Source organism: Loxodonta africana, chromosome 7 (genome assembly GCF_030014295.1).
Source record: "Loxodonta africana isolate mLoxAfr1 chromosome 7, mLoxAfr1.hap2, whole genome shotgun sequence".
Taxonomy (NCBI): Eukaryota; Metazoa; Chordata; class Mammalia; order Proboscidea; family Elephantidae; genus Loxodonta; species Loxodonta africana.
Genome location: NC_087348.1, coordinates 63,387,431 through 63,403,474, shown reverse-complemented (window position 1 = coordinate 63,403,474; position 16,044 = coordinate 63,387,431). Strand labels below are relative to the sequence as shown.

The 16,044-nt window shown below is 43.8% G+C and overlaps 1 protein-coding gene across 4 annotated transcripts in view; it reads left to right on the top strand.

Moving 5' to 3' along the window:
• The window catches only part of NAV2 (neuron navigator 2), a 459,088-nt gene that overhangs the window by 162,579 nt on the left and 280,465 nt on the right, over positions 1–16,044 (top strand). For all 4 annotated transcript variants that reach the window (XM_023550786.2, XM_064288347.1, XM_023550784.2 and 1 more), the window contains exon 3: positions 2,832–2,884. In XM_023550786.2, the coding sequence (XP_023406554.2) occupies positions 2,832–2,884 (53 nt within the window). The remainder of the gene's footprint in view (positions 1–2,831; positions 2,885–16,044) is intronic.

Below are 16,044 nucleotides of genomic sequence, written 5' to 3'. Positions count from 1 at the left end.
ACTGTGTTTTCTTCCTGTTGATGACCTATTACCATGTGTGACTTTGGGTAAGTCATTTACCTTTTGGGTATAGTTCATTTATCTCTCTTCCCATTGGCAGGACTGCCAACTGCCAGGGATGTTAGGTGCATAGTTGCGCGGGCTGTTGAAACCCTTCAGAAGAGGTCTTCTGAAAAGTAATGGGCTTGATGCCACTATTTGTATTTAAAAGTGCGTTGATGCTCTCCGATGACTAACTTGTCATCGTGTGTGCAAATGCATTATTAATTCGTGGAGCGAAGAATGTCTTGAACGCTCTGGGATAAATAAATTATCCTTGGTGCTTGATGATGCTGATTTTAATCAAAGTTGAAGACTTTGGGGACAAGTGCCTTTGCTTCTTTGGCTATCTGTAAGTAAAGGAGAAGTATTTAAATTGCGTGAAACCGGAAACTTCAAGGCCCTAGGCTTGTTTTGCGCTTTTATTAAGCACTTATTTTGAGTTTGGGCCCAGTCATTTGATTTATCTCTTCTCGTGTATGTACTCTTTAAAACTGTTATAAATAAGCTCCACCCCATTGACTTATTTTGAGTGTTGTAAAAGTGGTAGCATTAGGCGTATAGGAGCTGCGATATTTGTATTCAAGAAGCACCTGGCTGTGCTTTAGGTGACAGATCATGAAAAGAACTAGCTATTAGGGGAATGATTAGGACAAGTCCTTTGATTCCATTTATCCAGATGGCATATAGAGAATCTTTAAAATTTCCGAAATGGCTTCTTAAGATCACAGTTATCCATCCTTCACTGTAATGAAGACTAATGACCTAATGCCCAACTGGGTATTGATCAGAATCCAATGACTTACGACTTTGACTATCATGAGTATCCAATTGGAAAACACCTTGAATGGCCTTGATCTCAAAAGCCATGTGTTTATTCTCCAAGGTTGACTATCAGTATCCAAGGTCAGAGTTCATGCCTGCCATCATCTCCTGTATAGGAAGGAGTACCATTTCATTTGCCAAGGGTCTTCCTTTCTTTCATCTTCTGTATGCATATCTATATTTATAAGTGAAAGAAGGACAGCTGCCTCAAAATAGTAAAAATCTTCATTTACTGAAATGTTTAGAATACTCCTTAGTACCATTTAGCAAGTATTTATTGAGTGCCTGCTGTGTACAAGGTACTGTTTTAAGCTCTGGGCTTACAGTAGATAAAAAAAAAACAGATACAAAATCCTTGTTTTTATGGAGTTTACGTGCTAGTGATATATTCTGGCTAATTGTATTTTCTGGTGAACTGAAGAACAAATATCTATGAGTCATCCCATTCATCAAGCGTCTTTTATGTGCTTTTTAAAGGCTTTAAGATACCTATTGGGAGCACTGGTGGCTTAGAGGTAGAATTCTTGCCTTCCATGCAGAAAACCTGGGTTTGATTCCTGGCCAGTGCACCTCAAGTGCAGCCACCACCTCTCTGTCAGTGGCGGTTTCATGTTACTAAAAGGTCAGCAGTTCAGATCCACCAGCTGCTCCTTGAAAACCCTATGGGGCAGTTCTACTCTGTCCTGTAGGGTCACTATGAGTCAGAACTGACTCGACGGCACCTAACAACAACCATTTATAGGGAGTCCCTGGGTTGTGCAAACAGTTAAAGTGCTCAGCTGCTAATCGAAAGGTTGGAAGTTCAAATTCACCCAGAAGCTCCTTGGAAGAAAGACCTAGCGATCTACTTCTGAGAAATCAGCCACCGAAAACCCTGTGGAGCACAGTTTTCCACTCTAACACACATGGAGTTTACTCTGGCAGTTAGTGTTGTCTGTTTATAAAATGCTTAGACTGTCTGCTAAGCATTTCACTGGCATCCTATCATCTAATTCTTACAGCTCCTCCTGTGAAGTAGGTAGTATTAGCTCAATTTTATAGATTAGGAACTCTGGCTCAGAAACGTTGAATGACATGCCCAAGATTACACAGCCAAGAAGGTGTAGAGCTGGGATTCAAACTTGGGTGTCTTTGTCCCCAAAGCCAGTACTCTCACCACCATATACACTGTCTCTCTTGTGTCATTGCATTCTCAAACCCACCCTCTCCATAGATATCCTGGGCTGTGCTTTGCCCAGGATTCCTCCATACGCATGACAAAATGCATTCGCCATGAAAAGATGGGCCTTTCCTCCCTGCTATTGGCCTTCAGTTTCCAGTTAATTCAATGTAACCTCTTTGTCACTTCTCTAAGTAGCTAGGTACTATTTATGACTTCACGTGTGTGTTTTCCAGATCTAATTTGGACTTACTCCGTGACCTTGGACAAGTCATTTTTAAGGCTCAGTGTCTCATTTTCCCCATTTGCTACCACATTTGGGAATAGAATTAGGACAAACAAGAGTGGTATTAGAATTTCTGGCTAAAATGGAGTGAGATGCTATCATTTGTGGCTTTTGTCCCCAGGAGCTGAGTTTCAGCTGGACTGATCCACTCTGAACTGTTCTCTGTCTTGTGGGAAGGTTGCGGTTGGATTCACCTTTCTAAGAGCCTAAAGCACAATCACAACTCACTCTATTTCTCAGTCTCTTACGCTTCCCACAATGCCCCATCACTCCAAGACTGTCGTCAAGGCAGTTGTCTCTGTTTTAGATGATGACGACCTTGCCCCAGCTGTCCCTGGAGGACAGCAGCATGATGAGTAAGTCCTGAAGCTTGCTAGATGTGTCTCAGTGTTTCACATGCCTGCATTGATTGGACAAACCCCGATGTGGGCCTTAGGACGTGGGTGGCCTCGAGTGTCCAGAACATCACTATTCAAACTGTCTGGTGATTATTTATTTTTCTGACTTGTGTTTCCTTTTCAGCAAATGAAAAGATTGAAGACATCAATGGCTGTCCAAAGAACAGATCGCAAATGGTAAGTGGTGCACAGGGAGTGAATGTTTGTGTTCCCTTAGTAAACCCTGCTGCTAAATGACATGGACCGTTTTGAAAACATTCACACCAAAAGCTCTACTCCAGGGGGTTACATGAATAAACTAACAGCCATTTCCAGGTAGCTACCAGGGAAGCATCCCTGACATTTGTTGGTATTTATTGAAAAACGGCTGTGATTTTTACGTAGGTTGTAAGATGGCAAAAATGAAATATCGTTCTTGCTATTAGAAACAAACCTATGTACAACTGCTGCAAACACACACTTGTTTAGGCCTCAGACTGTTATGACTCGCTCCGCGTCCTCCAAGACCCACAACAACTCCTCTGTCTGAGTGTGCTGCTGAGACACAGATGAAGTGATGGTATTTTACTCATCAGAAATGGGGGCATGTGGTCTGATTGTCTTTAAAGATTAGAATGACCTGAAATCAGAACTGTAACAGGAAACAGGAAACGTACAGTCAGATCCAGACCATTCTCAACCAAACCTTGACAAGTGGTGTTTTGTCTGATGGGATACATTTAAATGGTGATAGTAAAGCTCTTTAAAAAAAATAAATAAATAAAATGAATCTTTTTAATCTGTTCTTGTTACATGTCCTGTGCATAATCTTTGAATTAAATTCATGATCACTGTAGAGTTCAGAAAACATTGACTCACGGGGCTCTGTACACTTTGCTTTTCATTTCAAAACACTTTTCAAACTTGAATAAGTATATAAAGAACGTGTGTTTTCAGAGTCTTGTTTAGATGATCCTAATACCTGTTTAAAATATGAAGGAGCAACTTAAGGCCTCCCTTTCCTGCTGAACATTAATTTGCTTCCAGAAGCCTTAAAAAAGTCATGAATTGTCTCTCTAACTCTCCGCCTCCCCCATCCTCCCACCCCCCACCGAATAGGCACAATTTGATACCTCTCATTCCAGAATAGGAAACCCTGGTGGCATAGTGGTTAAGAGCTATGGCTGCTAACCAAAAGATCAGCAGTTCAAATCCACCAGGTGTTCCTTAGAAACCCTATGAGGCAGTTCTGCTCTGCCCTATAGGGTTGCTATGAGTCAGAATCGACTCGACAGCAGCGGGTTTGTTTTTTGTTTTTTTTAATTCCAGAATACACCAAAGTGATTGGCATTCCTTGGGCTTACCGTTTAATTTTCTGACTCATTTATCCCAATGAGCTGGGCACATAGGCAACCTTTTCAGCTAACTTTTTTTCCACGCACAAAAACCTTTTTATTATAAAGAGGTAGGAGGATGGCGACGGGGGTGGGCGGGGTGGTGGCAGTCATTTTCTAGTTTACATTCTGAAATGAGTTTCTCTTTTTTGTTGGTTTGTTCCACTGGAGGTTTTGTTTTCATTTTGTTTGATCCCGACACCAACCACTCCTTACACAGGGAAGTGCCCAGGCAGACCTGTCATGGCTGCTTTGACTTTTGGAGGTGCTTGGCTGCTATTTTTACTAGAGCTACTGCAGCTGTCCAGTGTATTAATAATTGAGGAAATTTGGATGATAAGAGACTTAATTTTAGTGCAAGCATTTTACACATACAATCATATCTTCACTTGAAAGACATATATAATTTTCCTCTGGGATAGATATGGATGCATTTGCCCCCGATCATTATAATGCATATATAGAACCAATATTTGAAGGCATTGGACTTTATTCTCTTTGGTGTATTTGTATTTTCTGCACCGTCTGTTGGGGTGTTGCTTGTTGTTAAAAGTCTATTTTAAAGCTTATACTATCATCACCTTGGATTTTTCTGTGCAAATTTAGTTCTATATGCAAATACGTTGTTTGGTGGTTTCTCCATAACTTTTTTAGCTGGGGACGTATTGTTTGTTCATCAACTGTGTGTTTTTAAACCACAGAAATACAAAATCCTATAATTGTGATAATTAGTTCTAGCCTAGAGGTGGAGAGGCAGACATGGCCTTGTGGTAAATTTAGCAGAGAAGACTTCAACATATAGGATGTGAGGCCGGGAAAGTGTAAGAACCTCTACCACAGTCATTCTGTTCTGTAGGAAATGAGAAAGATGACAATAAGGACCACAGAACCATTGTCCTTTATCCTAAGTCACAAAACAATGGTAAAATTCATAAGGCAGAACTCAACATGGTCACACAGGAAGTCCTTCTCATAGACGTGTATGAATGGTGTCCTAGCTAATAGGACACACGTGTGTCTATGTGTGTGCATGTGAGTGTACACAGAATTAAAGCATTTCTGCTTACGGGAAGTATAATTCGGTGAAGATGACATAGCGATGAACCATCATTTCTAGATTTCTAGAAGTTAACCTCCCAATTAGGCTTTACTTAGGGCGTCCACTGACAAAGATTACTTGATGTTAGTGTTTGCCAGATAGTGCCCGTTTGGAAGAGGCTAGCAGGACAGGCATATGGAGAACATTGCATTGATAGAAGGAAGATGACACACAATGGAATGAAAACTTGAGAACTATATCTTATTGGGAGGGTAATTCTAACTCCCCTGAAAATAATCAGCACAGAGTTGGGGTGCTTATTCCCTAAGAAGATGGATGTAGCAAGCATTCATCTTTGGAGGCCTTTAATAATAAAGCCAAAGAAAAGTGCTTTTGTGTCAGAGCAGGAGTAGGATGTGTGCTATTAAAGTTGCCAAGGAACAAATCCACTTCACCAGCTCATCAGTAGGTAGGAAGGTGAGCTTTGTGGGAGTCACCGTAAGGAGCAAGCACTGGAGGAGATGCGTATCTTCCTCCCACTCCTTCATGACCCTCCTTCTCCTCACGCACAAGAACTGCATTCTCCACCCCCTGCACTCCAGACTCTGTTCCAAGTCCTGCTGTCTTCCCAGAGGATGAGGAAGCGAACTCAGACCCTGGTGGAATATGGACTAGAGAATTCCAGGGGCAATGAAGCATATACGGTATGGCTGTGGCATTGCGTGCTTATAGCCAGTCCATCAGCAAATATTCACGTGCTTACTAATGCCAGGCGCCGGGCTAGGCCAGGTGAATACACAGGTGGGCCAGATGTGATTTCTGCCCTCAAGGAACTCAGAGATAAGTGGGCAAGACATCAGAGAACAATTAGAGCAATAAAACATTGAAACTGCCAAGAGAGACATCTTCCAAGGTACACCACGAGTCATTCCACTCCCAGGGCAAGGGGAGGCTTAAGAATAACTTATGAGGGGTGAGTCTTGAAAAGCAAGAGGGTTTACTAAGGGAGAACAACAGGTGGGAGAGGATTTCAAGCTGAGCCAGCCCTGGCTTCAAACTCATTACTGGAGAATCTGTTTACCTGAGGATGTCATGGACCCTGCAAAAGAAGGCTTGGCAAACATTTGTTCATTGATCCTACTGAATTGCTGCAAGCTGAGTCTGGTGAGGCTCTTCCAGCCTCTAAGCAGTGTCATCCGTTGCCCCTGTTGTGCCCGTGGATGGTAGGTCATGGAAGAGCCCAGAGTATGGCAGACTTCATAGCCGTGGAGGCCTTTTCATACCTGGAACAAGCCTTTGCAGTTTTCATCACTCTCCAGGTGCTTCATCTTAGGAGCCACCCCCAGTGGACTCCAGAGCAAACTTTTATAAAGAAAAATACACGTAGTTATCCACTCCTGTTGACAGAAGGTCAACAATGGGATCTGGAGAATGAAAATGCTACCTGGTTGGAAATGGTGCTTAGTATTTATAACATCAGCACTCACATGCATCTATCTGCACAATGCTTTAAGTTTTAAAAGCCCTTTCACACTGACGAGCACACTTGATCCTTGTGACTCTGCTGACATTGGTACAATGATAGCTTCGTGAATGAGAGTCAGCATAAAGTCGATTCCCAGAAGACAGAAATCAATCATAGCTCTGCTTTCCCAGTTCTCCATCATTTCTGACACCATGGCACTGTCTCTCTTAGTCTAGCCACCTGGAGCTAGGTCAGACCTTGCAGGTGAAGAGGACACCATCCTTGGGTTTGCTAATTTGCTGGAACGAGGCACAGAACTCATGGAAGACATACTTAGGACCACAAGTTTTATTATAGTCAAAGGATATAAATCAAGATCATCGTATGGAGGAGATGCATAGGCCAGGCCTGGGAAGGTTCCCAATGCGGAGCTGCTGAGTCTCGGGGAGTACACAGCACCCTCCCTTTGCGGACCAGGAGGCTCTCTGAGCCTTCCTGTTCTGGGCATTTATTGGCCAGTCCTGCGTGAAAGGCTAAATTATGCCTCCTGAGGCTAGCTGGTATGGCTTTCTAAGTGAGTCTTTCCTGGTCTGGCCAGACCCCACTTGTCAGCACAAATCTTGTGGTGTGGCCTGGCAGTCTCAGACTTAGGCACTCCGGTTACTTGAAGGGTTATTTCTCTGGAGCCAAGGACAAAGGATGCCTTACTTATGGTAAAACTAGGCCCTTTACCCATAGCCAGAATAACCCATAGCTTTCAGTGGAAACTGAGGCACTGGGCGGTAGAGACACAGGGAGCGGCAGAGCCAGGGCCCAAGCCCCGTGGTTTTCCTTCAGCACCACTGGCCGTAACTCACAGCACCCAACTCTCAACCCTTGTAAAATAGGACTGTGACCAAAAAACAGGGAGACTCAGCAGTGGTGTCCTGTTTCTGGTGTGAGCCTGACCTCGGCTTTTTTCTACAGAACAGCTTTGCCCTATTCCAGTCTGACCTAGAAGCCTTTGGGACCAAGTTCTTGGATATGGAGCTTTAGAAACAGCATTCCCCAACTCCACCTTCCCTCCCCTCCCCAAAACCATCCTCTTGTCTCTTAAATAAGTTTGTGCATGTACGTCAGAGCTGGTTAAAATGTTTTGTCTGTTTAGCATTGCCATGGCAACCTAGGGGCATCTTTTTGGCTTTCAAGTAGCGTGTTCAGCAGAGTTATGTGTAGTTTGGAGGGAAAAGCATTGCCTGGAGCGGGGCCAGTGGGGGCTGGGCAGCCTGCTGCTTCGTTCTTTAAACTCACTGTACTCTGGGCTAACTTTGGAGCCTGGGAATGGCCAGCCACGGGGGGTGGTTTTCTTTTTTAAACATTATTATTTTAAGCAGCTTGGCTTTCTGTGGTTGATTAGAGGAGGTGCAAAGTTAGCAGGGCCTGCTTGCCGTTTCAGCGGAAAGCCCCAGACTTGTTTGCCTTCTAGCTGATCTCAGGCCTGGGGTCAGCCGGAGGCCTCCCAGAGTAGCCTACTGCCTCCTTCTGGACTCCCCATGGAGTTCTCTTGCCCTTTTCCCTAGTGTATCTATTTTGAGGAGCAGCCTGGGCTTGGGAATCAGAAAGGCTAGGTTTGAATTCCTTCTCAGCTCTTCTGTGGCCTTGAGCTAATTATTTAACCTTTTGTAGCCTTGATGTCCTATTTCGTAAAACCAGTTGCCACACAGTTGACTCTGACTCAGGGTGACCCCATGTGTGTCAGAGTAAAACTGTGCTCCGTAGGGTTTTTAATGGCTAATTTTTCAGAAGTAGATCACTAGACCTTTCTTCCAAGGTGCTTCTGGGTGGATTTGAACCACTAATCTTTTGGTTAGCAGCCAAGGACTTCTATAAAGAAGGATTAATAAAATGCATACTTCATAAAGTTTTCGTGAGGACTAATGAGGCAATGTGGGAGTCCCTGGACAGTACAAACAGTTAATGCACTCGACTGCTGACCAAAAGGTTGGAGATTTGTGTCTACCCAAAGGTACCTCAGAAGAAAGGCCTTGCAATCTACTGACAAAAAATCAGTCATTGAAAACTCTAAGGAGTACAGTTCTACTCTGACATACGTAGGGTTGCCATAAGTCAGAATCACCTTGACAGCAACTGGTTTTTAAAAATAATGAAAATAATAATAATAGATAATAATAATAGTTAAAATAATAAAATATAAGTAAAGCTTATAGAATCTTTGTCTTGTGCCAGGCACTGCTCTAAAAATATCACCTTAGTCCTATCCTCCCAATAGCCCTTTGAGGTAGGTGATGGCCTTATCACTATTTTCTTTATCAGGTTCCTGCCATATGTTCAGCACTCGATAAATGGCAATTTCTAGGATGATGATGATTTATTTTAGTGGTGGTTTATGTTTTGGGGGAAATAGAAGTGCAGTGCGATTGCTTACTTTTGTATGGCCTTTCTACCCATGGTGTTGTAGCTCTCACCCAGGTGATTGATTGGTCGGAACTCTGTGATAGGGTAATTGTGGCTCACCAAGGGGATTGGTCAGTTTTGCTTTAAAACAGAGCCAATTCCAGAGCATAGAGGAGGATCCTACCACCACGAAGGAAGAACAGCCAGAAGCGGAGAGCGCATCCTTAAGACCCGGGATCCCTGTGGAGAGAAGCTCTAAGAAAGACAGAGAGAGAGAGCTGTAACCCTAAAGACGGTGAAAATTGGCGGCAGGAGAGACCTGGCACAGAGACCCGGTAGCAGGAGAGGGCACAGTGGGCTTCCCGGCCCACAGAGAGAGAAAGCTGAGTGCATTTGGGAAGAGGCCTAGGGCCAGGGAGAGGCGTGCCTGTGAGCACAGTTGGGAAGAGGCTGTCCTGATGAAAGAACTGTATCCTGAGTGTTCCTGACCTGAATTATAACTGTTATTTTCCTTATAATAAACCTCATAATTTTGAGTATGGTCTTTGAGCTCTTTATGGCCATTGCAATAAATTACTGAACCCAGCAGAGCAGTGGCGAATGTGTGAGGGACAGCCAGTGTCAGAATTAGTAAAGATGGCTGAAGGGGGAGGCTTGTCTGGTCTCCACCTCATGGGAATCAGCCTTGGGCTGTTGATTTTAGTTCTCCTTTCCCCTTGTGAAGTTAGAGGAGGCCAGACAGTGCCCCCATGCTGTTTTTGCAGAAGCTTTTGGAAGCCTGAGAAAAGCTGTCTACCTCTCTCTTCCCTAAGTTATATATGCAGGCGAATTTTGCACACAGCCTGAGTAGACCGTGGACCCTGGAGGCTGACCTATGTGCCCCCTAGGGCTGCAGAGACTCATGTTCAGTGCCCCTACCTGTTAGGACATACCTCTGCTCCTACCCTGTCCTTTTAGGGGCCCCTGTTTTTTGTAAGCAATGACGGCACCTGAGTTCCCAAGACAGTGGGAGTCTGCATTTAGACAGAGGACAGAGCAGTGGTTTTCACACTTTTATCCTATCAGTAGAACCCCCCTTTTTTTCAAATAAAATTTTATGTGGAACCTCACAACATGAAAGGGATAAAAGCTGAACTGCTCTGATAAAAGTAGGATTGGGTGGCCCAGAGCAGGGCTACCTCAGCCTTTTCCTCTCACCTCCCCTTCTCCCCTTTGACAGCTGCGACCTAGGCCCCGGCAGAAGCTCAGCATCAGGAGAGACACAGTGAGATAGAGGCTAGGAAGGATCATGGCAGCACCAGCCCTCCTTCCTGTGGTCTTCCTCAATCTCCATCTTTATGAGAAAAGACAATCAGATTAGGCCTTCGCTTTCATCTCTGACCTCTGGAGGCTGCAAGGCTTCATGGTGATGTGTGTGAGCTCTGAAGGTGGACTGCTTATGACCCTGATGGAGCACCTTAGCCTCTCTGGGGACAAGTCTCTATGAGGGGGGATAGTAGTAGTTTTTGTCTCACAGGGTTGTTTTTAAGGCTTAAATGAGATAATCTGTACGAGGTGCTTATGCATTGCTGAGGACGTAGCTTTTATTACAATGAGGACTTTTTTCAAAGTACCCCAGGTTCAAAGCCACTCAGTGATTCTGTGGGAGAAAGACTGGTGATCTGCTTCAGCAGAGATTATAGCCAAGAAAACTCTGTGGGGCAGTTCTCCTCTGTCACATGGGATTGCTATAAGTTAGAATTCATTCAACAACAATAAGAGCAACAAGCACGTGGGGTTTACATGAGTCAGAATTGTCTGGATGGCAACGGGTGTTTTCTTGAGAAATAGACATGCCTCAAGAATGGCCAACTCTGCCTTTGGTGGGGGTTTGTTAGACAGCTTGGCTTGAGTGTGTTTGTATACCTACGTCTCTGAAAGCATTGGGCTAAAGAGAACCCCCTAAGAAATCTGATGTCATGAAGCAGCGTGGTCGTAGCAAAGCATGGTCTTCAGGGGCTTTCAGGCTCAGAATCAATCTTCGTTCAGTCCCATCTTAACAGTGTGGCCCTGAATAACCCACCTGACTTCTCAGAACTGCTTCTTCCCTGTAAAATGTGGGAAGGAATAACATCTCATTAAGCTACAGTGAGGTTTCAGTGAGAGGACGTACATTTATTGAGCACTTATTAAATGCCAGACATGTGCTATGAGCTTTACATTATTATTACAGTTACTCCTCACAGCAATCCTATGAAGTGGCTGCTGTTACTGCCTGTATTTTACACATGGGGACTGAGGCTTTAAAAGGTTATTTTTTGCCCCTGGATGTTCACCTAGGAAGAGGCAGAGTTGGTGCTTGAACCCAGGTCCATCTAGTTTCAAAGCCTATGGTCTTCACCTGTGTGAAGGGGAAAAAACAAACAAACCAGTTGCTGTCAACCTGATCCCGCCACATGGTGACCTCCAGTGTGTCAGAGTAGAACGGGTCTCCACAGGGTTTCGATGGTTGACTTTTTGGAAGTCAATCACCTGGCCTTTCTTCCAAAGTGGACTCAAACCACCAATCTTTCTGTTAACATCTGAGCACATTAATGTCTGCACCACTCAAAGATGTGACAGAGAAGGGGTACAATAAAATTCATTCCTGCCTCACCAACTCATGTTCTTATTTTTCATTGGTGAATTCAGCAGAGCCAGCTGGGCTTCGCTGGGAGTTAGTGAATAGGGAGGAAAGTGAATATTTCTGGAAAGGCCCTGAATTGATCTATTGATGGGAACTCTAAAGCTGAAACAGGGGCAGGTGGCAGCCTCTTGAGATGGCCCCAAAGAGCCCTGGCGCCAGGTACCTCTGGCCTGTGTTCTTCTCACAGGCTCCTGGGCCACTGTGAGGCCATCTGCAGTGGAATCAGGTTTCTGAGCCCAGTGACTGTGAGCCCTCCCAACAGCTGCCAGAAAGCCGGCCACATGCCTCGGGGAGTGTCTGAGATCCTCGGGCAGCTGAGCGGCCTCTTCCCTGGGCCCCTGAGCCTATTTTTACATGGCCCTAAGGGCACACACATGTTATAAATCCAAGAAGGAATGAAGAAATATCCACAGGCCACTGAGAATTTAGAGAAAAGTGCAAAGAGTCCAGGGTCAAGGTCAACAGGATGTATCCACTGCTTCCCACCCAAGGTGTCATATCCTGACATCCCTGCTTGTGTTTTGGCCATTGCTGTCTCTTTCAAAGATGGCAGCAGCCTCCAGAAGTGACAAAGACTTGCCGCTGCCTTCATTTTAGCTCCCTGCGACTGATTTTGGACTTCTGACTTCCAGGAATGTAAGATAATAAATTTGTGTTGTTTTACGCCACCCAATTTGTGGTGAGTGGGTAGTGGTGGCTCAGTGGTAGAATTCTCACTTTCCATGTGGGAGACGAGGGTTTGATTCCTAGCTAATGCATGTCATTTGCACAGCCACCACCATCTGTCTGTGGAGGCTTGCATGTTAGTGATGCTGAACAGGCTTCGGCAGAGCTTCCAGACTAAAACACTAGGAAGAAATGCCTGGTGATCTACTTCTGAAAATCAGCCAATGAAAACCCTGTGGATTACAATGGTCCAACCTGCAACCCATCATAGGGATGACACAGGCCTGGGCAGTATTTTGTTCCATTGTGCACAGGGTCCCCATGAGACAGGGACCAACTCAACAGCAGGTAAAAACAAGCTTATGGTAATTTGTTACAGCAGCCATAGGACACTAGTAGACCCGGAGGTTCAACTCTTGGTGAATCAGACAGGAAGCTATTTGGGTTTTATAGCAGAGGCTCGTTTTGTGACTGTGGGCCCTTTGAGTTTGCGAGTTTACCTAAAGGTGCCTCTATATTGCTAGAATATTTCAGAATGGAATTTCTCCCCTCTGTGTGTTCAAAGTAGATCATTGTAGGGAAGCAAGTAGAGGTCAGAGACCTGCTAGTTTGCAGCACTGCCCATCCTGTGAGCTGCCTGAGCTACTGAGCTGTCATAGGAAGGGTAAGTGCCATTACAACTAGTAATTAAAAGGCAATACAGGGTATTCTGGACCTCTTTGTGAATGCAAACTAATGAGTAGGCAGTATGTTCCTCAAACTAATGTATTTTTGTCTTGTAATTAACATGACATGTAAGCAAATTTTATGAGAGATTAATCATATTTGTATGCTGTTTTACAACATGAAAGCTTTGAATACATATGTGCTTTTCATCTTTTTCAACTTAATAAAGATCTCCATATTCCGAACACCTGGAATAGTACTAGGTACATTGGAAGTGCTCAGCTAATGTTTCTCAGATGAAAGAGCTAAACGGTCCAACTTTCCAGAGACTGGCGGTGAGGTTACACATCAGATTTTAATATGTGAAATATATTATGTACTTTGAAATGCTGCAAAAAAAGTTGAGTAGCCCTAAGCCAAGAAGTCCCTCCAATACAATCTCTTCTCTCCCGATTTTATCCTTTAAGTTAAAAAAAAAAAAAAAAAAAACCCACTGCTGTCGAGTCAACTCCGACTCATAGCGACCCTAAAGGATAAGTTATAAAGATGTATGAAAATAACAGACTGTTTTCATTAATAAGGCAAGTAGTTGTTGGTTTGGCAAAGCCTCCTCCAGCTGTGCCTCTCAAACTTCAGTGTGCGTGAGAATCACCTGGGTCGCTTGTTAAACTATGGATTGCTGGACCCCATGCCCAGAGTTTCTGGTTCTGTAGGCCTGGGGAGGAGCTGGAGAATTTGCATATCTAAGAAGCTCTCAAAACGGTGCTGTTGTTGCTAGTTTGGAGCTCACACTTGGCTTAGCATCCTCGCAGAGTCAAGTAAAAGAGTCCGTTCTGGGATGTGCCTGTGCTAAAACCAAAACCAAACCATACCCACTGCTGTTGAGTCAATTCCCACTCATAGCAACTCTATAGGACAGAGTAGAACTGCCCCATAGAGTTTCCAAGGAGAGCCTGGCAGATTCGAACTGCGAACCTCTTGGTTAGCAGCCATAGCACTTAACCACTGTGCCACCAGGGTTTCCGTGCCTATGTATGCTAAAAAAAAAAAAAAAAAAAAATTTTTTTTTTTTTTTTAAGATACCTTTAAATGGACATTAGTTTGGGAAGCTGTTTTAAAATGTTTAATTAACAGTATTTCATAAGGGTTTGTTTAACTAAATATTTTGAATGATCCAAGCAGTTTGCTCTGTTGGAAAGGTTAGGATGCTTTAGACGTCTCTTTGTCCGAGAACCATCTCACATTCTAAATTGATAGTGTAGACAGTAGCACATGGCCACTATCTCAGCAGCTTCATGGTTTCCTGGGGAAAGCTCAGACTGGGAGCCTGCAAGTGTCTTTTGTATCCCTTCTAGCTTACTTAACCTTTGTGATCCTTGGTTTCCTCCATTGAAAACTGGGGTGATAATCCTTTATCATATTGTGCTTAGCTACCCATATCCCCACTAGACATTAACTTCTTTAAGGGTAAAGTTTGCATCTGTCCATCTGCCCACACTGCCTGGCACCTGGTAGTTGCTCAGTGAATATTTAATGAACAAATCTCCAGCACACCTACTTTGGGAGTGAGGTGTTGTGAGTGGCAATGTGGTGTTCAATAAGGTTGAAGAATTTAGCAAATGCAAGGGGGAGGGGGAGGGGGAGTTGCAGAGGGAGAGCTATAGAACTTCTTGAGCTGAAAGAGAAATTGCATGGTGATTTATAGCCACGTAGATTGTGGTTTATATAAAAGCCATATGGGCCTCATGCTTGGATCCACCTCCCCGCATATGTAAGAAGTCTTCATGGAATTCTTATGTTTCAGCGTAGCATCAAAGGGGTGTTTGCGTGTGTGTGTGTGTGTTTTCCATGAAATGGAACTTAGCAAGAATCCCTGCTTGCATTTTGCTAAGGCATGGTTAGTCTGTAGCATCTGTCTGTTGATGAGTGCCAGTGTACTCATCGCAGCAAAGGGTAAAGAATGATGGCCAACAAGCTAAGTTCAGGCCCTGGGGGATCTTTTAAAACTAATCAAAAAGGGATAGATGACAACAGTTATATGAAAATCAACAGACTTCACAAAAATTGGTCTTCCAGCCTTTCTTGGAAAAGATCTGATAATTTGGCAACACTGGGATGGCATTCCACAGGCTAAAATGGGCTATGTTTGTCATAATCCCCACCATTCCCTATTGTCTTATACCCAGCCTCTTTTATTAATTTATGTTACCTGCCTGCCCCCCCCCGCCCTCCGCACACATATGAAGTCTTGACTCTCAAACTATGTACTCTTCTTTTTAAGTATCATGAGTTTCCTCAGGAACCCTAAGCAGTGGTATACGGTGGTTTGAAAGATACCTTTTAATGGAGCATTTTGACTTGGAAATAAGGCTTATAAGTGCTTATATTGATTTAAATTATTCCTGCTCCTGAAGATTTAAAACGCTATACAAGAACTTAGGTATCTTTCATAAAACATGTCCAAAAGAATGCAGAAATCACTCCTTCCTCTGTGAAGTGTTCTTTGTCCTTTGGTGTAAAGGTTGGGTTTGGTTTCGATGGACTAATTACCTGTGGCAATTACCTGTTGCCTTTTCACACTGCCAAAGGTAGGGGGCAGGGAAAATGACCAAACGCAGGTGTCAGTTTTCTCCTGCTCAGCTCTAGCAGAACACTTGCTGTTTGGTTGTTACAATACCTCATATTTGTGTAGGGCTTCACAGCTTACATTCACTTTCCGTTAGCTTCACTTTCTGTTATCTGTTCAAATTCTAACTCTGCCATTTAATAACTGTTCAGGAAGGCACTTAAACCCTCTGTGCCTTCATTTCCCCATCTGGAAAATGGTGGTAATAATACCTGCCTTAGCTGATGGTGCAGATTAACTGAAATAATGTATGGAAAATCATTTAGCCCAGTGCTTTGTGTTCTACACAAGTATAGATATTAGTTCCTTACAAGGCCTGTACAAAGCTTTCAAGAAAGGGATAATTATCCCCATTTCACTGACAGGTAAACTGAAGCTCAGGGAAATTATTTTTCCCAAAGATGATCAAGGAGCCCTGAGAAATCCACAGTTCCCTATACCTT